The sequence below is a fragment of the Pteropus medius genome, unplaced genomic scaffold (genome assembly GCF_902729225.1).
Source record: "Pteropus medius unplaced genomic scaffold, Ma_sr-lr_union100, whole genome shotgun sequence".
In the NCBI taxonomy this organism is placed as follows: Eukaryota; Metazoa; Chordata; class Mammalia; order Chiroptera; family Pteropodidae; genus Pteropus; species Pteropus medius.
This window is the reverse complement of record NW_024344241.1, coordinates 2,162,461-2,186,394: the sequence shown is the minus strand read 5'-3', so window position 1 is coordinate 2,186,394 and position 23,934 is coordinate 2,162,461. Positions and strand designations below refer to the sequence as shown.

The 23,934-nt window shown below is 35.6% G+C and overlaps 1 protein-coding gene and 2 pseudogenes across 3 annotated transcripts in view; all 3 read right to left on the bottom strand.

Moving 5' to 3' along the window:
• The window catches only part of BLOC1S5 (biogenesis of lysosomal organelles complex 1 subunit 5), an 89,609-nt gene extending 66,151 nt beyond the window's left edge, over positions 1–23,458 (bottom strand). Inside the window, exons 1-3 of one of the 3 annotated variants that reach the window (XM_039869377.1) lie at positions 23,249–23,409; positions 17,004–17,086; positions 7,722–7,851 (exon numbers count right to left, since the gene is read on the bottom strand). In XM_039869377.1, coding sequence (XP_039725311.1) covers positions 7,722–7,851; positions 17,004–17,086; positions 23,249–23,363 — 328 coding nt within the window. In that variant the 5' untranslated portion in view covers positions 23,364–23,409. Of the gene's footprint in view, positions 1–7,721; positions 7,852–17,003; positions 17,087–23,248 lie in introns of all 3 variants that reach the window. The other 2 variants (XM_039869378.1, XM_039869379.1) reach the window with 2 other exon arrangements.
• LOC120607755 (uncharacterized) lies at positions 59–177 on the bottom strand (annotated as a pseudogene).
• LOC120607747 (uncharacterized) lies at positions 6,090–6,208 on the bottom strand (annotated as a pseudogene).
• Positions 23,459–23,934: the final 476 nt, after the last annotated feature.

Here is a 23,934-nt window from a genome sequence, read left to right as displayed (position 1 = left end):
TGACCTCACAGATTGCAAGGAACTTATTAGCTTACAATCCCTTATTTTTTATTTTTTATGCCTACAGCACCTGGTCTGCCTAGGTGGTATCCCATCCAAGTACTAACCAGGCCTAACCCTGCTTAGCTTCCGAGATCAGATGGGATCAGGCTTGTTCAGGGTGACATGACCGTAGATGGGAGGGACTTCTTTAAGAAGAAAAAACATGTATCAAAATCATGAATAAAGAATAGTAATAATTACATATTTAGCAACAAGTACCTCAAATGAAAAAGAGTTAAGTGCTCCAACCAAAAGATAGAGAAGCTGAATGGATAAGAAAATAAGACCCGTACATATGCTGCCTACAAGAGACTCGCTTCAGATTAAAAGACATATGCAGACTAAAAGGAAGGGGAAAGAAAAAGATATTGCCTTGATGGACCTAGTGGGTATTGTGCTGAATGAAGTCAGATAGAGAAAGACAAATACCATATGATTTCATGTACAAGTGCAATCTAAAGAATAAAATAAACAACAACAAAAACAGAAACAAGCTTATAGATACAGAGAATATTTTGAGGGCTGACAGATGGGAGGGAGGTTGGTGGGGGACGGTGAAAAAGAGCAAAGGGATTAAGAAGTGCAGATGGATAGATACAAAACAATCATGGAGATAAAAAGTGTAGCATAAGGAAAACAGTCAACAATGTTGTAAAAAAAATATGTAAGGGGAAAAAGGGGTATCTGATATAGTGGGGTGACCACTTTGTGAATTATATAGATCTCTAATCACTATGCTGTACAACTGAAATGAACATATTATTGTATACCAACTATAATTGAAAAGAACTCATTGAATTGTATAATGTAAATATGAGCAACTAATTGTCTATTATACTTCAATAAAGTTGGGGGGAAAAGAAAAAAAAGAAAATCTAAGTATAGACATGTCTATAAAATACTGTTTAGTAAAGTCACAGAAAAATATGACTTCATTTCTACGAATAAAATGTGTATATATGGAAAAAAAGACACACACAGACGGAAAGTAAAGGAATGGAAAAAAATATTTAATGAAAATGGAAACAACAACAACAACAAAAAAAGCTGGGGTAGCAATACTTTTATCAGACAAAACAGACTTTAAAACAAAGGCTATAACAAGAAACAAAGAAGAACCCAGAAACCCCACTTCAGAGTATTTATCCTAAGAAACCCAAAACACTGTTTCAAAGGAACATGCACATTCATATGTTCACCGCAACATTATTTACAATAGCCAAGATATGGAGGCAACCTGCATGTCCATCAATAGATGAATTGGTAAAGAAGTGGTACATATTATACCATGGGATATTACTCAGCCATAAAAAAAAGAATGAAATCTTGCCATCTGTAACAACATGGATGGACCAGAGGGTATTATACTGAGTGGAGTAAGTCAGACAGAGAAAGACAAACGCCATATGATTTCACTTACACGTGGAATTTAAAGAACAAAATAGTAAACAAACAAAACAGAACAAGTTCATAGATACAGAGAACATTTTGATGGTTGCTAGATGGGAGGGGAGTTGGGGGAGTGGGTAAATAAGGGGAATGGAGTAAAAAGTACAAATTGGCAGTTATAAACACAGTCACAGAGATGCAAAGTACAGCATAAGGAATATTGTCAATAATATTCTAATAACTGTACGGTATTAGGTGGGTACTAGATTTATCAGGGTGATCACTTTGTAAATTATATAAATGTCTAATTAGTATGTTGTACATCTGAAACTAATATAATATTGTATGCCAATTACAATTGAAAAATAATTATCAAAAAATAATCAAAATTTTAAAAATGTTTCACTTGTTTCAAAAGCTGAGTTCAAGGTTTATTGTCTTCATAAAACTCTCCCAGATTAATCCTTTCCCTGTAAGGATTTTCTCTTATTTGGTATGTTATATCCTACCACTTTATCTTGCATTTGCTTAAACAGATGTTTACTTAGTTGTTTTACAATTACGCCTTCCTGTCCTACCTCGATCTGGCCCCAACTAGGTCACAAGTTCCATAACAGGGCAGGGACTGTGATTTCTCTTTCAGAAAAATGTTAGGCCCCCCACCCTGTGAGAATATAGTAAAGAGGAGGATTCTGCTTTTAAAAAGTCATGTTTTTATCAGTAAACATTCATTTTAGTTATATCAAAGATAATATTTTAGTACTGAAAATTAGGTTCCCAATCATTGTTCTAAAAGAAAAGATGAAAAGAGAACTAAGAGTTGATTAGATCTGCCTTCTTTCTGTGGCATATTAATATTACATCATCTTTCCTGAGCAATGGTTTGATCATTTCCTGATTTTTTTTTTCAGGCTCTGAACATAACTTAAAAAAAATCTATTTTGTGGTCTTTTAGTACTTTGTTATTTTCAGGTATTTCTGGGCTTAATCTAACAAGAATTATAGGACAATGACATTTATTTTGTCATTTGTGATATCTTTTAAAAATGTGATTAGAACACATCTGACAAAGTCACACTTTTGTTCTTTATCAGAATTGTATCTGGGCTTAGACAAAATATCCATTTTTAGAAAATTCAGTCCCTTTGAAGTAATTTAGTTTTCAACTCTCTAGCCACGTAATAAAAAAAAGTTGCTTTCTGAATTTAATGAAATCTGCTTATCTAAAGTCTAATAAAATCACCTCACTACACCAAATATTCTCTTTCTTCACAATTAGAGGCTTGAAGAGAAAAAGGTCCATTTATCTAAACCTTCCTATCACTTCTACAGGACTTACTAGTTATACCTAATTCAATAGGAAGCAGTTTCCCCTGTTGTCTCAGTGCTTTTGGAGGTATACTGACTTTAAAAAGTCAAGAATTTATAAAATTATTTTCTGTCAACCAAAAGATTATTCAAGATTAGCACTACATATAGTAATTGTGCTATATACAACAGTTAACAACATCCTGATTGTCTTCACATAAAAGAAACAAATTCATTTATCATGATGTATGTGTATAAACATCAAATACACACATAAAATAATTTTGGTTTGGTGTTAGCAACAAATGTTGGCTGAATACTCATTCATTCATTTCAACAAACAAATAACTACCTAGTGGCTACAATGTACCAGCCACTGTTGTAGGTGCCAGGGATACTGCAAAGAACAATCACAGTCCCTGGGCTCATGGAACTTTTATTTTAGTAGGGGAGACAGATAGCCTATTGATAAATATTAGCATGTCAGGTGACGATGGATGCTATGGAGAAAAACAAAGCAAAGTAGGGAGGTCAGCGAATGCCAGAGTGAGGGGGGATGAATGTTAGAGTGGCCGAGGTCTCATTGTTGACGTTTGAGCAGAGACCTATTGGAAATGAGAACATACAGAAACCTGAGATAAGAGTATTTCAGCAGGAACAGCAAGTGCAAAGGCCCTGAGTGGGAGTGCACTTGGCACATTAGAGGAGGAATAAGGAGGCCAGTGTAGCTAGAATGAAGTGAGAAGAAAGGAAAATGGTATCTTACCAATAAAAGTCAGAGTTGAGGTTATCAGGTAGAAACTTCCAGGCCACTATGAGGATTTTAGCTTTCACTCTAAGCAAGGTGAGGAGATTCTGATATAGTAATGACAAGAGCCAAATTACATTCAAAGGGTCATTCAGGCTCCTAAGAGGAGAATAGACTATAGGGAGGAAAAGGAAGTATAAAGATGAGCTATGGCGCTACTAGAACAATCCAGCTGAGAGATGATAGTGGCTTAGACCAGGCTGGTAGAGGTTAGTAAAGTGGTAGTGGTAATAAGATTCTGGTTATATTTTCAAAGTTGAGCCAGAAGAATTTGTTAATAAAATACACATGAGAGGAAGAAGAGAATGGAAAAGGGAGGAAGAAAAGAATGGAGAGAGGGAGAGAAGAGTGATGGAGAGGGAGAGAGGAAGAGAAGTGAGAAGGAGGGCAAGAGAGAAGGTAAGAGTAAAAGAGGGAAGGAGGGAAGTGGCGCAGATGGAATGAAGAGGGGGAGAGAGAGCACTCCAGAGAAAGCGCTATGGGAGTGAGAGGGGAGAGAGACACAGGATGTTCAGGTTTTTCAGCCTGAGCAGCTAGGTAAATGGTGATGTCATTACTGAAATGGGACAGAATGAGGTAAAAGCAGAATTGAGGAAAGAATTCAAGTTTGGTTCTGCACATGTTATACTGAGATGTTTATTAGTGGACTGGGCAGCCGGATGTAAGTATAGAATTCTGGGGAGGGGTCCAGGTTGAAACATAAATGTGGAATTAATGACTGGCATAAAAAATGATATTTAAAGCTGTGATTCCATATGAGATCACTAAGCAAGTGAGTATAGACAGAAAAGATATCCCTGAGCCAAGCCTTAGGGCACTTGGATATTAAAAGTCAAGGAGAAAAGTGGGCACTAACACAGTGGACTGAGAAGGAGGAGTCTGCACTGTAGAAGAAAATTCAAGAGGAAGTGATGTCTCAGAAGAAAAGATGGACTTTTCTTATTACCTTCTCAAATATGCACAGAAGCAATATCCTGAAGTTGAAAAACTTGAGCTTTGGAGCAGAAGAGCTAGGATTGCATGATAGTTCCTTCAATTATTATTGGAGAAACATAGATGTTAAACTACTATAAATATCAGTTTCCTCAATTATAAAGTGGGGAAAATGATAAATATTTATTTTACAGAATTATGATAGTCAATTAAGAAAATACAGGTGAAAATTGTAATCAGTAACGTGCTATAAAAAAATACTATTTTAAATCATAAAGTCTTAAAGATTTCTAAGTAAAGAGGCAGCGTAGCAAAATCAGACAAACTTACTACCCTAAATACCTCAAAAAATAAATAAAAAGCCAAAAAAGATTAAGAGGGAAAAAATTCCATCCCTTATTCAACAAGGAGGAATTATAATTGCATACTATAAATTCTGAAAAGTGATGGCCAAGAATAGGAACACAGACTCTGATCAAGAACTGAGACTCCTATTCCCACCATAACTATTCCACCCCCAGAAGTTAGAAAAAAAAATGAGTTGACAAAATTCTTAGAAGTCTAATATGCTTTCATTTGTAAGGAAAAAGATATGGGGGAAAGGAGAAGGAACATAATATGTGAGAGGCAGATAAGACAGACAAAGCATCCATTCTGAAAGAAAACCTAATAAAGTTCTCCACTAGTACTTTGTAATACAAAAAAACAACATGAATTTATTAAAAGAGATCAAACATACAGAATGAAAAGAAAAATGAGATTGCAAAGTTAAGGAAACAAACTAAGAACTGTAACATCATTACAGATCTAATAAATAAATCAAAAACAGAAATTGAATAGTGTAAGACTAAACAATTGGCAGCATTATAACTGCAAAACAGAAAGCAAATACTATAAACTCTGCCAAAGTTAAAATTCACAAGTGAGAAGTTGTGGAAGAGATGCAAGAGAAAAGGCATAAAAGTCCTAACCCCGCCGTCTCTCATTGCAAACTTGGTGAAATCTGCAAGTGTATTAAATAATTAATAAGTAGAACATACGTACTACTAGTGTGTTCAGGATGAGAAAAAAGTAGTCTGCATCTTGATGACGTTACATTATGGGCTGCTTTTATGTACCTTCCTAGAGCTCTCATTTACTTTTTGTTAAGGAACCACAGGAGAGTTTTAGTTCTAAAACCTCTGCTCACCCAGAAACACTTTGCAAGGTAGGTGGTACTACACAGCCAAGTGCAGAAACAGCACCAAGTTGAGGATTCTGTAATAGGTCTCCATTTAAATAATCTGAGATGTCCCCACTTTACTGTTCCAGTTACTTGGTTTCGTGCATCATGTTAGACCAAGATCCACACTGGCAGAGTTCTGAGATGCAGCTGATGGCATTCCCAGCGTAGTTACCAAACATGCATAGAAGAGATAAATGTGGCAATTCTTCTAATAGGCACAGAACAAAATTCAACTCATTATTAGTCTTGTAAAGTATTACTTAAATCAGAATATATTCCATACAAAAATTTGCTTGCATATTTTGTACAGCTCCCTGATCAATTAGTAGTGAAAATAAACAAGCCAGCACTATAACTTAAGAAGTTTTTTTCTTTTTTTTTACACACCTACAGCACTTGGTCTTCCTAGGTGGTCTCCCATCCAACTACTAACCAGGCCCAACCTTGCTTAGCTTCCGAGATCAGACGAGATCGGGCACATTCAGGGTGGCATGGCCGTAGACAAGATTTAAGTTTTTAAACATGAAATTCTCCAGAAACAACAGCTGGGTCCAGGTAAATATTTAAAACTACATCAGTTTTACAAGCACATACTTATCTCCATTATCCCTGTATCGTTCAAGATAATTACTACAAGAAGTTGGAGTCTACTGAGGACAGCTTTCCTGCTTCTAGCAGAAAAGCACCTCCAATAGCCATTTCTAAAGCTAACAACAAGACCCAAAGCAGTCCACAGATATTAAACTGTAATTATTACCTTCACATTTTATGTGTTTTCATTCTTCCTTTCAGGAGAATACATCTGCAGTCTGAATTCTTTATTACCAGTGATACTTTTGTTTCATTGGGAAAGACTACTTTAAGAGGCTAGTCCTCACATCAAAAATAGCTTTAACTTTAGCCCAAGAATAAAACAAGTCAAAATAATCGTTTATGGATTTTTAACAAGTTTTACCCAAAATATTTTTTATAATCTCAAAGTGTGGAAAAGGAAAGTTAAAACCACATCTCAAATATATACATAGCATTGTTATTAATAATTTGAGTTTTACTTTAGCATAATATCTAGAATGTTTGCCAAGGTTACGGAAGTGACAATATGAACAAATAAGGGCCAGCCTATAGGAAAATGCAAAAGCCTATGGTTAATTCAAGACTTTTTGCTGTTCTTACTCAAAGAAATCAAATGTGATCTTGGGGGATTTATCTTCTTCAACCTCCTTTTAGCATTAGAGTACACTAGACTAACTTGGACTTGCACACAAAGGCTTAATTAACTCACTTATTAGCCTAGGTCTTCCTGCTGCTTTCCTTCACAGGTCATTATATTACTAGCCAGTTTTCTTTTCTTCTCCCCCACCCTCATCCAGAAAGAATTTTTTTTATTTTGCACTTCAGTAATCCATCATTACGTACCAGCATTATCCTTGAATAAGCTGAATAGTGTCAATATAGATCCAAAAATAAAAGATCTGCATTTCCGATATACTTCTAATTTTAAAATCAGTTACTAATAAAACTCCTTTTATGTTATGAAATGACATGTTTAATAAATACTCTTTTTAATCAACTAGCTCTTCAAATTAAAATATTTTACTTAATGAAAATAAAATAAGTGATAAAATACTAATATTTATGACAACTATTTTTTGAAAAAAGTTAAAAAACACTGTAGTAGCCTATTTGAAAAAGTTTTATTTCATATCCTAATTCCTGGTTATCAGACTTTTCTTTATGAATAAATCTTTTTTAAAAGTAAAAAATGTTTCAATTTTCTCACATATTAAAAGGATAATCTTGTGCACCCCAGGTGCACACATCTTTGGAGATTAATGCTCTTAAAACCAATGGCAATACACACTAATCACTAGATAACCACTTCTCTGTGACAAGGCTTCCCTCTTATATGGTCAGGTTAAGAATTCTGTTTCTACTTCCCATCACAATACTGAAGAAAATTCATTTTGGCACAGCACTCATTTGAAATAAGGCAATATAAAAAAATTGCTGGCTTACATCTCTGGAGAACTTGGTTTAAGTTGTCTTGCATTGATTCTCTACATTTACTAAGAGTATGTTCATTTGTTTCATGGATCATATTCTTCAAATTTTCAAGAACTCGCATTTCTCGAAGACCACGTTTTTCCTATTAAAAGAAAATAAGTGAATAGTACATATTGTGTCTTAAATCTTAGTAATTACTTTTTAGGATTTCCACCCAGGTTTCCGTTGTTATTACTTGTTACTAAAATTTACACAGCCTTCTAATTATTTGGCAATAAATGAGGTCATAACCTAGAGGCATTTTTTTAAATTCTGAAATGCTTCAAATGTTGCATTATGTGTAATATTTTTACAGCAATATTTTTAAATGGGCATGAGAAATACTAAAGGAACAAGAGGCCTAGATTGCCACATGTTTCATTCTGTACAGCACAGAAAATTAGTTACACTTGATTTGATTTTAAATTTCAGTTTTTTCATTCTTACCATATTATTATACTCTACATTTTTAAATCTGATTTCGCTTTTCTCAAATAAAAATATGAAGTAAAAGTAATATGTAGCTACTCTCCTGTGCAGAAAAGAGTTAACACTGAGGGTCCAAGACTACTGTCCTTAGAGAGGCCTGCTTTCAGGGCTGGCCTTTGGCTGTGGGCTGGGAACTTGACCAGTAAATAGTTCCTTACATTGGTATAAAACATTCCATAAATGTTATGACATCTTTCTTTCTGAGAGTATGGAATTTATCCAAGTTAGGTGGACACTGCCTACCTGACCAGTCCCCAATAAAAACTCTGGACTCCAAGGCTGAGGCAAGCTTCCCTGATAGACAACATTTCACATGTGTTGTCACAGCTCATTGCTGGGGAAATGAAGCACATACTGTGTGACTCCACTGGGAGAGGACTCTTGGAAGCTTCTGCCTGGAAGTTTCCTCCAGAATCCTCTCCATCCACCTGTTCCCTTTGATGATTTTGCTCTGTATTCCTTTGCTATAATAACACTTAGCCACCAGTATACACCACATGCTGAGTCCTTGAGTTCTAGTGAATTACTGCACCTGGAGGTGGTCTTAATATTTCCTCTCCCCTTGAGGGTGGACTAGAACTAGTGACTTGCTTCCAAAGAATAGAGTAGGGAAAGGGAAAAATATTAAGATGACAGTGGAAACAAAGATGGTTGACATCATCGGTTCTATCGTGGTGATAGAACTCCCTGATGTAATGTGATGAGAAGGGCAATTTACCTCTGTGGCACTCTTCCCAAAGACTCATAACCTCAGTCTAATCTTAAAAAAAAATCAGATAAACCCAGGCTAGGGGACATTCTACAGGATACCAGGCAGTACTCAAACTGTGACGATTATGAAAACAATGAAAGACTAAGAAACTGTCACAAATCAAAAAAGACTAGAGAGACAAGACAATTGGTACCTGAGCTTAGTTTCTGGAACAGAAAGTGGACTGGAAAAACTGGTGAAATCCAAATAAAGTCTGCTGTTTCATTACCAACGTAGCAAGGTAATATAGACATTAATAACAGGATAAAATGGTTTTTTACCAACGTAGCAAGGTAATATAGACATTAATAACAGGATAAAATGGGTGAGGGGTATACAAGAACTCCCTGTACTATCTCAGCAATTTTATTGTAAATCTAAAATTAATATAAAACATTTATTTAAAAAAGGGCAGTAAATTTGATTTTAAGGAAATAAGAAGTTAGTTATGTTACCAGGGTTCTCATTTTGTTTTGAACCATTCTTATGGAGTACTTGTGGCCAGTTTTTTACTCTAATTTTTCCATAATAAGAAATTTAAAACTTATAGAAAGGTTGAGAGAATAAAATAATGAATCCTCATGTACCCATCACCAACCTTCAAAAATTCTCAACTTATGGCTGATTTTGTTCCCTTTATAACATTCCATACATCTCCCTACCCACAATCCTAGATTCTTTTGAAGCAAATCTCAGAGTATATCATTTCAACTATAAATATTTCAACATCTACCTTTAAAAGACAAAACTACTCTTAAAAAAAAAAGATACAATAAGACCGGCTCTCTACCCCCTCCCACATGCATGTACACACTCAACAAATCTTTAATTTCCTTAAAAATCAAGGAAGCATTCCCTCAATGTCCCATAAATGTTTTTTTAATCTCTCAGTTTGTTTAAAACAAAATCTAAATAAGATTCTTACACTGCAATTGGTTGATATTTCTTAAATCTTTTTTTTTAATCTATAGATTTGGCCTCCATCACTTTTTTCCTTGCATTTTGTTGGAAAAAAAAAAAAAGTGAGTCATTTGTTCTGCAGTTTTCCCCAGTCTGTTTTTTGCTGAATGAATCCCCATGGTGTAATTTAACACGTTCTTTTGTCTCTTCTCTTTCCTGTAAATTAGTAGTTAGAACTAGAGGCTTAATCAGATTCAGAGTTTTACTTTTTGTTTATAAAGAATATTTCAGAGGTGAACTATGTACTTTTAACAGGATGTTGCTAGCATTCTGTCTTCATTTATTAGCAGGAATATCTCCATAAAGAAAAATTTCTTCTCATCAACTATTTGGTTACTCTGAGAATTGCTCACATATAAAAGGCAAAATAAAACGCTTGGTCATTTCCCTTTATTTACCAGCTTTAAAAACAATGATTTGGTTCCCTAGTATTCTCTAAAGATTTTTGTTTTTACATGTTACTGTGACTCATAGATTTAAAAATATTTAAAGTTTTTCATCCATTACAGTATTTCTCTTTATTGGTGCTTAAATTGTCTTGTCTTTGTCCAATGAGAACCTATTCAAGTTGGCTCTGGAATGCTTTATGCAAAACTCTAGTGTTCTGTAGTAGCTTCTTTGCTTTCTGGTATGAACTGATGATCCAGGCTCATCTTTTACATCTCCTGGGCCAGACTTGGAATCAGTAGGTCTCTAAATACCACTAGCATTTAAAAATGGTATTTAGAGACTGAGCGGTAAGGGTGCCGACTGCTACTGGTTTGGTCATTATTTCTAGGCCTTTCTGTGGACAGGCTAGGAAATAGATATTTTTATTAAAAAGAAAAGATACATTATAAGTTCATATTCATAGTCAAACTTAAATTCAGGACTACAGAGTTTTTAATTATCCTGCTCTGTCTTATCTCTTTCCAGTTCTCGAGTCACAAACATAATTACTCATTTGCTTTATCATCAATTTAGTCAAATAACAATACCAATACTAGCACCACAAAATGATTACTGAAAATAGTTTAAGGTTTTTTGTTGTTGTTTTGAAGGGATATTCTGCTAGGCATGTGCAGTCAAATTACTGTGTTTTAAAGTTACTTGGAATGTCTCTGTGTGGCAATGCCAACTCTAGAAACATAGGTTTGCTTTTTCTACATTTTACTTGATTTGGGGGGGGGCTGCTCCTTAAATTTAATTTTCTCTTAATTATGTAAAATAATTACATGGCTCCAAAACAGCATTTCTAAAAAATAGATATTCAAAAATATCTAGTTTCTATCCCTATCTCCTTTATATCCTATTCTATCACTCTCTCCTTAGATAATTAAATTTTTTTATGCCACTATTGTTTTAAGTAACCATAGTTTAGTCATAGTTTATAAGTAAATATATATTTTATGATTACCAACTGTCATTAGGTAAAAGTCTCTCTAATTATTTTGGTTGTCTGAAACTCATTCTGTTGATTATATAATAGATTCCTCAGGAAAGTCTCATGTGAACAATATTCCTAGAGTTTTTGCATGACCCTAACAGGTTATCAGTGCTCCCTATACCTGCAGGTATACTGTGTATACATATATTTTATTATATGGTATATGAGACAGACTTTATCCTGATATTTAATGGTCTGACAGTTACTCTAATAATCTAACTAAAAATGAGATCAGGATGTTAAGTAAAATTCTAGTTTATCCTACCTTATAAGGGATTTTCTCTTGATCAATTCAACTCACATTTAAATTCACCAACACAATCCCTCCCAACTCCTATAATTTCTGTACTTATTTGAACACTTTTTTTGCCTTTAATTTTAATCATCCATTTTTTGCCTATCTGGCTAAAATCTACTTTTTCTTTTTAAGCTCAAACATCACCTCCTTTATGAAACTCTTCCTCTCAGCTCTGTTGAGAGTTGTTTCTGGAGCTGTTTCCTTCTCTGACATCTCAAGTACTTTGTGCTTATTTTATCGTAATAATTCCATAATTAAAATTCTTTGTTTATATGTCTTTCTTCTCCCTAGATGGTAAATATCCTAGAGGTAGAGACTGTTTCTTATTTATTTTTACATATCTAGTATGTCAGATAGCCAGCGATCCATTCTCTTCTTCTGTCTTCCTAGCAACACCCAAATATTATTTGGAGTGATAAATGTGCCTACAACAGAGACTGCTAGCTGTTTCCCATCTGCCCTCCTTTTTGCTACATGAAATGCAGATGTCATGGTTGGAGCTCTCAAAGCCACCCTGTAAGCATAAGGATAAGAGCAACACCCCAGGGAGATATAAGGAAAACTCAGGGAAAAAGCTGACTCAGGCAAAAAGTAGAGCAGCATATAGTCCTGGGCTTTGGGTATTGTGAGAGAAAAATAAGAACTTACTAAAGCAACTATTTTTCAGTTACATTACTAGTAACTAAACACATTCCTTACACATATACCTGGTACTCAATAACTACTGAATAAAGCATTCGAAGAATGAAGTTTGCCAAAAATGAAATAAGGAGCTTGTACAGGAGCATATGCCCCATAAGCGAGCACTTCAGAAATGCTGACTAACATTTGTCTCTCTTCTGCTCCACTGAGAGAGGCCATGACATCTTCTCTATGGCCGGAAAGACACTGGTGCAGAAGACAATGCCTCCACCCGGTGACACCACCATGCTGATACTCAAAGAAAGGGTCCCACTGGAATCTCTGTTTATAACATTCACTGGAATCAAGGAAATAAAAGATTTGTATAAAGTTGGAAGGAAAACAGTCAACTGTTCAGAAATACTAGCAAACACAGAAAGAGAGCTTAAAATATTATAACAGAACTTCAATAATTTAAGTAACGCTGCCACCATGTGGCATTTAATCCCTTCTTTTAGAAATAAAATGTTAAAAAGATGACTGTTGCTATGTGCGTTGTTAACTTTTTAAAATATATAAGCTATAAACAACTTTAGTTTTAATCTGGTGCCCAAATGCCCTCGTCCTTTAAATTTATTTATTTAAATTAGTTTCAAGTATACATTACAATGGTTAGACATATATATAGTTCATAAAACGATCCTCCCAATTGCTCCCTACCTCCCCTGGCCCTCCACTTAGCTATCATATGAATGCTAACTGCATCCCCTCTGCCGTGCTCCCCATCCCTGTGACCAACTATCAACTACTAATTTGTACTTCTTTAACCCTTCACCCCATTCTCCCAGCCCCCCAACCACCCTCCCCTCTGTCTGTCAGTTTTTCTTAAAGCGAACTACATTTAAATGGTATAGAGAAGACAAAATGTCAAGGAAGAACTGATATCTCTGCTTCACTATTCCTCTCTGTCTAACAATGCAATTCTGGGTGAAGATCACTTGTAGTAATTAGAGGATATTATTGTTTGGACCAAGATAGAAAAGAATAGTAAATAATATAGATATCCTTTTAACTCTAAAGTTTTTAAAACGCTTTCAGATTTTCTCTTCCAATTTGAGGGGAAATGTTAGAATATAATATACTGAAAAGTATACGTAGGACAGCTTCCATGCTACACTTAAGCTTCAGGAAGACCAACTGGGGAGGTTACTATGTGAAAAGACTGGATAAGGTATATGTCGAGAAAAGGAATTATATTATATTTAGTTGAAAATAATGGCTCAAACTTAGCTGACAAAATATTTTTGAGTCCTTCAGAGACCATTCTTCAATGACAATATAAGAATGTCTTGCTTCATGAAGGATGGGTCTGCGTCTGTCTTATTCACAGATATAGCACTGCTTCCTGACATTTCTCACACAAAACAAGTGCTTACGACATTTAAATAAGCTTATATTATCATACCCAGTGTGAAGTCTTATTGTTTAGGAAATATATTCCTCAGATAATGCTTACACCATTTGCTTAGCAAATTCCTATTTCCTTTAAATATTAAAAAAATTGAACTCAAATTCATAAAAATATTGTAAATTCTGATTACATTTTTATTTGATTGTACTTGCTACAATTTGTCTCTTAATGTTAACAGTTACCAATATATGTCAGTTACTAATAACTATAACAGTTACTATAACAGTTAACAGTTACTAATAACTATAAACCAGGGATTTTTAAAATATTATTTAATTTTCACAAAACCTCTGCAATATATACTATTGTTCCCATTTTTAAAATAAGAAAACTAAACCTCAGTAAAGCAAGTAATCATTACTAGCAAGAGGAATACCAGGATTTGAACTCAGATATGTCAAGATCCAAGGCTCATCCATGTTCTTTCTACTCTTCAACACAGCCTCCTCTCCAAAAGGATCTCAGAGGGCTTAACAATACAGAATGCAGATACAGTTGTCCCTTGGTGCACATAGAAGACTGGTTCAAGGACTCCCCTGCAGATACCAAAATCCAAGGATGCTCAAGTCCCTTACATAAAATGGCATAGTATTTGCATATAAACTAAGTACATCCTCCCATATATTTTATAGCATCTCTAGATTACCTTAACACAATATAAATGCTTTATAAATAGTTGTTATACTGTATTATTTAGAGAATAATAACAAGGAAAAAAAAGTCTGTACATGTTCAGTACAGACACAACTATTATAAGCCTAACTACATAATACATGTTAGCAATGTTAACTTTTTTTTCTTGAATATTTTCAATCCGCAGATGTAGAATCTGCAGATATTCCTGTCCTCTCAGACATGTGCTCTTGGCAACTATCTTCTATCCTACTTAAAAAGGGTATTGGCTTCAACAGGAAGTGAGTTCTTGAATATGACATACTCAACAGCATATATGTAACACTTCTTTCATCTTCCATTAAAGACCCAGTTTCACTTGTATAGCCCTTTCACAGAAACCATCTGTATTATTTAAAGAACACTGATATAAGTATAATGACACCTGTATTCTAGGGATAATTCAGCCACTAATTAGCTGCATGACTTTTCACACATTACTTTCCATCTCTGGGCTCAGTTTCTATGAAGTGAGGGAGTTGGATTAGAGAATTCATCTTAATTCCAAAATTCTATGCTTATTTTAATATAAAGTAGATCTTTAAAGGTATATTTACAAAATCTTTTTAAATAAAAACTCTTCAGTTTTCAAATTAACCAGACTAGCAAAAAAAAAAAATGACTTATGAATAAGATGACTTATGACATCTGAATGTCACAAAACCCAAGTTTTAGTCCAAGTTCTGCTACTTGTTCTTCTGAATCATAGTAAGCACTTACAGTGCAACAGACATCATTTTAGGCATTTTGAATAAAACAGAAAATAAGAAAGATAAGTCTCTATTCTCATTGTGCCTATATTCTAATGAAGACAGATAATAAACAAGAAAATAACAAGAAAACTATCAAGTAAGACAGAATTCTAAGATGGCTCCTGAGATCCCCAATCCTAGAGTATGCACACCTTTTCTCATTTATTCAAGCAAACCCTAATCTAATTGTTGCTGTGAAGATATTCTGCAGATATATTTAAGGTCCCAAATCAGTTGACTTTAAGAAGGGGAGATTATCCTCAGTGGGTCTGACTTAATCAGGTAAGTCCTAAGAGGAACTGGGCTCTTCTTGGCAAACATGAGAGGATTCCATGTGACAGAGACTCCATTTATGGCTTTGAAGATGGAATGGGTTATGTGGCAAGGAATGTGGCCTTTAGGAGCTTACAGGGGCCCCAGGCTGACAGCAAGCAAGGAAATGGGAACTTCCTTTGACATAGCGAAGAACTGAGACCTGCTATAATCACATGAATCAGAAAGAGAACTCAGAGAGCCAAAAAAGAACAGTCTGGCTAACACCTTGATTTTAGCTTTGAATGACTCTGAGCAGAGAACACAGCCAGACTTTATTCTCACTACTTTATTCTACTTTAGTCTCACTAAGAAATTAGTAATAATCTTTATATAGCATAAGGAAATAGTCTCTGGATAATTTAGAGTGTACCACATTATTGTTATCCTACAATAATACTGATGAAGATAACTAACAACTATTCCTAGGTACCAAATAATATTCTAAGATACACAGATACAGAAACATGTGTGTGTGCACAAACACCTATTTTTAATCTTCACAATAACTCTGAGTGGTAGGTATTATGCAGATTTGAGTAACAGAGTCTGCTGAACTCAGAAATAGTTATCTAATGCTGCAGCTCTGTCCCTCAATCTTTAGTACCCTATACCATGGGCACTGTAGTTTTAAATAGTATAAGAAGGTTTTCTCCTTTTGGCAGGTTTAGACTTCCTATTTGGTTAGAGTCTCATTTGAAAATAGAACCCAGCTTACACAGAAGCACAAAATTATGTAACACTATTTACTATCTATCCAACAGTAGCTTAGGATGTTACTATTTAATGCACAGTGAACCAATTATATATGTATCAACCACAGTAACATGAAACAGGATGGCAGGTTGGTATCAGAATTGCTGGAACACAGCATGCACGGTGGGATGGCAGATGGTGAAGCTAGAAAAGTAGGGGCCGGGTCATAGAAGGATGCTTAGATGTTATCCTGTAGTGAAATAATGTCAGAGCACTCTGGCAGCTGAGTAAAGATTGAATTTGATTGGGGTGATAAAGCAGGCACACAAGTCAGAAGGGATAGAGATTTATGAGGTAACATCTAGAAGACTTGGACACTAAATATGGGTCCTAAGAGGGAAAGAACAGCCAAGGATGATTTTCAGGTTTTAACTTGAGTGCATTGGGTGGGTGCTAATAGCCCAACTGAGAAAAAATATATAGAAAATGGGTCTGGAAAATTTAGACTCATCAGTCTTTAAAATATTTTTTTTCACTATATCTCACTGTATAGATGAAAACAAACAAACAAAAAAGACTGATAAACATTAAATCCCCCAGAATAGACAACAGAACTTGAGTCTAAGTCACCTGTTTCCTAGTCTTGTGCTACTTCCATTAATGGTAATGACTCTTAATTAGTTTTACTTCGTCTATTTTATGCAGACATGAATAGAAAACAGAAAGTTTAAAACTAGAGGATTTCTCTTCTGTATATTAACACACTAACAGAGCAGTATTTTTACAAAATACATTTTAAATACTCACTTCAAATTCTTTCACAAAATAACGAGTTTCACCTTGAATAACTGGTCTGTGATCTAAAAGCCTTGAATGAATTTCTCCAAGATCTGTAAAGACAAAATGAAATTCAAGGTTAATCCACGCTAAGTGGCATAATCTCTAGCTTATTTTACTCTTCCCTATTTTTCATGAATATGAAGATTAAAATCTAGTTTAGACTATGGATTAAGAGGAAATCTCATCCACTGCCAGTAAATTGATATAAGTACCTTTGAGAGCAATTTGGTATTATTTAATAAAGCTGAAGACATGTATACCTAGCAACTTCATGCCTACCTATGTGCTCTAGAAAAACTCTTCACTTATAAGTCGCTATACTTTTTGATAGGTCTAAAAAAGTCATAATTAAAGAAAAAAGTTCTGGATTTTAACTGTTTTCAGTGAGTCATTCTATTCATTCTAGTTAGTAACAACTATATAAACCCATTTCCCATTTGCCCAGCGAATACTTGCAAGTGGTGCTTGCAGCTGCAGAGTTTACTCTGAGTTTACTCATGCATTACAGACCTACCCTCAAAGTCTACCACGGAATATCTTGCTTTTATTATCATTTTCGCATCACTATAGCATATCAATAGTCTTTGGAAACAAATGACATCATTCTATTTATAGCACTCTGTTTTCAGTAGTGGTATTTCCATTTACAAAATATACTAATTCTCGATTGCTGAAAATGTCAAATCCTAGAAAACATAGCATTCCTACATACGATGCTAACATCGTTCTCAATCAGTTGTTAGCCAAAGATTCATCTGATGAATCCAATTTATGTATACATTTCTGTTACATTTGGATGAGAGACAAGTTCCGTTTAGAACTAATTCCAAGAACACTTTTTATTTTTTATTTTCACATTGAAAACCAGTCATATTTGCTTCAGCCTCAAAGAGTATCTTTATGTAAAATTAAATTAACATTGGCAGAGAGCTACACCTTTTTTTTTTTTCTAAATGAGAAATAGGTTAAGAGATAAACTTCAAAATTCCTAGAGGAATTAAATCTCCAAATAAGAACATGTACCATTCGTGTTCACTCTTTGGTATAGTCTGTTCCTCAAATTTCTTACTTTTGCAAACATGCAATGGGGCAAATTTCAATTCTCTATTTTAAGGAGTTTTACTAGCATACATCTTGGGAAGTATGCTAAGTAAAAGAATATAAACAGAAGTACTACTTTTGCTTAAATCTTTCAATGGTTCATTACCTAGAACAGTTCTCTAAGAAGATAATAGGAGTTCATTTTTTAAAAAATTTATGCTTAGTTAAATTTGGGAAACATTAGATAAAATCAAGTTAGATTCTTTCTCCTCTGATTTTCAGATACAATTTATGAATGCCCAAGTGAGGGCTATACTACGCAGAAATTTAGGGACTTTATTTGACAAGAGAACCTATTTGCAAAGAATATCTATTCATACCTCATTGAACACCAGCATTTTTGAAACCAACTGGTAAGAGCCTAAAGTCCAAGCCTCTTTAGAAGCCACATAAGGTCCTCCACGGCTCCAGCCTCATCTCCCCATGTCAGCAATTCTGAACTATTCACAGTTTTCCAAACACACCATGCTGTCTCACGTGCCTTTGCCACAGTTCGCACTATTGTCACCACCTAGAACCATTCTCCAACTCCTTAATCCCAGCTCTTCCTTCAAAACTGCTCAGACGTCACATTTCCTCAAAATATTCATTCATTTTATGCCTACTTTTTGCTCCCAGGCCATACACTTACATTATACCACTTACTATATTGTCCTGAAATTCTCTCTTCTCCAGTGACCAAATAAATTATTTATAACATCCACAGTGGATATATAAGTTAACATATATTTTTCTATATGACTAAGAAGCCACCGAGCTTTGCTGATTTGAAGAGATCTGTTTATGTGGCCTTATATAATGGGAATTTACTAAGCCTTTGGAGAGATCATTCAATTCTGTTTAGAAGTGAATAATGATCACTTTTACAACAACACCTGTGCTCCAGAATTTAAGATAGTAAAGATTTGAGGAGAAAAAAAAATTCTGAAATACACATAACCACAGAAATTAAGCTACTAACTAGTTTTGTTATAACATTATAACAATAAAACAAGCACATTATAATAATTCAGAGTTTGTAGGAGTCCCAAAGATTACAAATATGTTCTCTACAAATAACATAAATATAAGCTACAGATTTTCATTAAGTCCAGCCCTAGCTTTGCAACATGCAAATGATTCTTTTGTTGTTTGATATACGAAAGGTATAATCTTTTATTTTCCAAAAGTTCATACTCTAATGTATGTGAGAGTTATACAAATATCCCTTCACATAAAAGAGATAAGTACTTTAATGGAAGATGGATATGCTACGTGACTATGCAACAAGGAAGAATACAGTAAATTGCAGATCTCTCATTATCTAATAAAAGCAGTTTTTCCTCTGACCCTGAATTTGGAGACCTTTAATGTAATATGTGAATTTCTGCACCTCTTAAGGAATAATTTAGTACATAGCAATTTTTTCCTCATAATACCCATTGCATTACCATACAGATGTTATTCTTCCTCACTACTTCTCAAATCCATCCCCTCCTTCCATTCTTGCATGTCTCACTTGGACTACATCAACAATTAGTCACATCCCTCTATTACCTACTCTAGAGTCAATTCTCATTATCTGCAGTGCTAATGTTTATAAAGTTGCCTCAAATACTAAACTAGTGAATACTAACTACTGCTCCTAAAGGAAATACAGGGTGAGGTTCCTGCAAGCCTCTGGTCACATTTTGGTCAACCAAAACACTATTGTTTCATACAGGTTTGTTTATTAAGATCCTGGTAAAACACACGAGTCTTAGTATTGAAAATCTGCTCTTCCAATAATACTTTTTCCCATGTAACACTTAGCAGTTCTTCTACAGCCTCCTGATCTGCAGAACCTGCTTCACCTGCAAGTCTAACATTTTTCACATTATACCACCTTTGACAATGCCAGCCAGCACTAGCCCAGAAAAGTTTAACATTTTCCTGACCCTTGTTAACTGACCATAAATTTCTTTGGCTTTCAGCTTCACAATGGTGCTATCCACTATGCTTTCTCTATCAGTCATTATCTCACAAATTTAAGGGCTTTTCCATTGCTTCTTCACACTATTAATGTTATCCTGGCACTTTCCAGAGTGGCCCCACAGATTAGTAAATTTCCTTCTTTTTTCTGGATTGTTGATTAACATCGAACATAGCAAACAGCACTGTAACTCATGTCCAAAAGTAACTTCTCTGACACAGGTATTTTCTCTGTAAGGCACATGACAGCCTTCCTTTGCTTATGGATTTTTCAGTACTACCTCTGAGGATCATTTTAAACAGTAAAATCACCAATAAAAAGCACAAAAGTATAAAAAGTATTGTACTAAATAGAAAGCAAAAAGGACACTTGTATGAGAGCCAAAAAATAAAAGCAGAGTGCTGCCCTGTTCAATCTCATCTATGAATGTGCACATAGGGCAACTCAAAATGTTCTCTACTCTACATATGTGGAAATGACTGTGAAAGAACAACCAATAGATTTTGAATTATAAATTTATCTCAGCAAGTAGGCAAATTCACAAATATGCAACCCGCAAGATGAGGACTACTATCTGCTTGAGTGTTCTACTTAAAATACAAATCTAACCGTGTGATTCCCACACTTAAAATTGTTGCATAATTTCCTGCCATCGAAGAAAAAGTCCAATGTCCTCAAAACAGCAAGAAGTCCTCTATGGCCTGGTTTCCACCAAATTCTGCCTCTCTCAGAGTAACGCTGTACCAATATGTGTAGTTTCCCAAACATGCCATGCTGTTTCAGGTCTCCATGCTGTTCCAAAGTAAGTCCAAACCATTCTTGCCCTCTTTTCTTAATTGCTAATACTTTATTCCTCAAGATTCAGGTCAGACACTCCAACCTCCAGGAAGCCCCTCCTGTGTCCTAGTCCCCGCCTCCTAACATCCACCATGGGCCAGAAACCCCCAGATACCCAGGGTATAGTATTGAAATCATTTATGTTTTCCTTTCACTAGATCCTGGCGATAAAATTCAACAAATATCTGTTCACAATTGATGATCTTCAAATAAGGAACTAAAAATAGATTTTCAGCATGAAAAGAATGAATGCATCCATTAAAAATCCAAGGAGGTTCTAGACATATTTTCAATTATGACTCAATTTTTGATTAACTTGAAAAACCTCCCTTGAATTCTTTTTTTTTTTAAGTACTACATCAAAGTCAAAAATTGTACATCAAAGGAGTCAATCAACAGAGAGAAAAGGCAACCCATGGAATGGGAGAAAATATACGCAGATCATGTATCTGAAAAACAGTTAATGTCCAGAATATATAAAGAACTCCTACAACTCAACAACAACAAAAACAAACTATCTGATTTAAAAATGGACTTGAATAGACATTTCTCCAAAGAAGCTAGACAGATGGCCAATAAGCATATAAATAGATGCCGAACATCATTATTCACTAGGGAACTACAAAGCAAAATTATAAGATACTACCTCATACCCATTAGGAGGGCCACTACAAAAGAAATAGAAAATAACGAGTATTGGTAAGGATATGGAGAAACTGGAACTCTTATGCCTTGATAGTGAGAATGTAAAATCGTGCAGCTTTGAAGGAATTAAGTATGGTGATTACTCGAAAAATTTAAATATATAATTATCTTTGATCTAGCAACTCCAGTTCTGAGTATAAACTCAAAAAAAAAAAAAAAGAAAGAAAGCAGGTACTCGACAGTTATTTGCATAACCATGTTCATCGCAGCATTATTCACAATAACCAAAAGGTGGAAGCAACATGAGTTCATCTACAGATGAATGGACACGCAAAATGTAGTCTCACACTCACACACACACACACACACACACACACACACTAGAATGTTAGCTTTAAAAAAGAAATTCTGACACATGCTACAACATGGACAATTTGAGGGCATTATGTTAAGTGAAATAAGCCAATCACAAAAAGATAAATAGTATGATTACACCTCATATAAAAAGTAAAGTACTTAGATAGTCCCATTCAGAGACAAAATAGAATGAATGGTGGTTGCCTAGGGGCTGAGGGGAGGAGAGAATGAGAAGTTAGTGTTTAATGGGTACAGAATTTCAGTTTGAGAAGATGAAAAAGTTGTGGAGATAGATGGTAGTGATCGAAGCACAACAATGTGAGTGTACTAATGCCACTTAAATATACATTTAAAAATGGCTAAGATAAAATTTTATTACATATTTTTTAAATTTTAAGTAGTTTACTAAGAATGCACATATAAACAATTATAATTTAGTCCTAACACCCATGCACCACTCTCACATCCTAATTAGATCTGAGAGACAACCTCAAGTCTAGAAATTGCGATGGCCATCTGTGTGGGGCTGCCTACATTCCTGACAGATACTATTAAAATTAAATAAGCAGCAATCAAGGGCTGTGGAATCCTACAAGGGCATCAACACTGCACTGAGTTGGGGCTGACAGGGTAAGGATGGGGTTAAGAAAGGTTAGTGATGAGAAAGTGCACTAACTGGCGAAGACCTTGCTGAAGGAAACAGGGTTTCTGTGAGCTTTGGGAATCAAACTAAATCCAGTTTCTGTAAGAATACAGGTTGTAATTAGGTTGTAACCTTCTCCCAGCTCAAAGCAGAAAGGACAAAAGGTACACCTGCACACGGGCACGGCGCTTTAGTGTTAAGAGGCTTCCATGTTATCTCATGAACTCCTTTCATGACCCAGGAGCAGACAGGGTCAGTGGGTAAAGCGAACGACCTAAAGTCACACAACTCCTAAGTGAAATGCCTGGGGGTGCAGGCCTTTCCGACTCCCAACCTCCGTGCTCCGTGCATTACAAGTCGGCTGTGAGGCCGTGTCCACAGAGGCTCCGTGCCCATGGGTCCCCGGTTTGGGCCCAAAGGCTCAAGTCTGCAGGGTTTTGTTTTGTTTTGTTTTGTTTTCAGGAAGTAAGAGGAATTGGGTTAGCCGGTAGTTACTAGGAAGTACCTGGTGCAGAGAAATAGACGAGTACTGGCCACGACTCCCCTAACCCCCACAAACGCGAGGCCACGGGACGCGGGCGACGGCCCGTACCCCAGATCCCCAGGTTAGAGAGCGCCGCCTAGGCAAGGTGGGGTTGCGCTGGGATCCACCAGGGCGATTGCCCTAGAACTCCGTACCCTTAATAATGAGGTGAGCCGGCGAGCCTGCAGTCCCTAGCGAGTCCCTCTTCTTGTCGCCGCCGCCCAAGGGGGCCTCACACCCCACAGCCATCTCTGACCCTCCGCCACTCATTCCGACCAACTCCGCCCCCCGCGGCTGCGGTGCGCCTGCGTAAACTTGCTTTGCCCTCTTTCCGGGCGCGGGTTTTGGTGTCATCAAAGGGCGTTGAAGAAGCTGAATCTATCCAGGGGGCGGTTCCGGTAAGGCCGCTGTAGTGTAATTAGGGATGTGACCTCGTTGAAGCCGATGCCGCCATGCTGGTTTGGGGCATAAGCTGCCAGAAGGTGCCTTAAAACTAAATTCTGTTATTCTTCCTTAAACTTGCTGGAATTTATTGTGGTTTAGAGAGGTTGAGGGAGAAGGGATACAGTTGCCGAATAATGTTAATAATAGTAGCATAATTATATTATTTACATTATTACCTGCCAGTACTTTATAAAATATTTTGACATGCATTGCCACATTTGGGCCATAGCAACTGGGAAGTTTTATCATTTCTTTCTAACAAATGAAGAAATAGGGTTAGAGGTTAAATAACTTGCCCAAATAGCTTACAAGACTCATTCGTGCACATGTAAAGAAAAAAGGTCTGTTCTTGTCTTTTGTGTTTACAAAATCTCAAATAGTTTTTATGTGGGCTAAG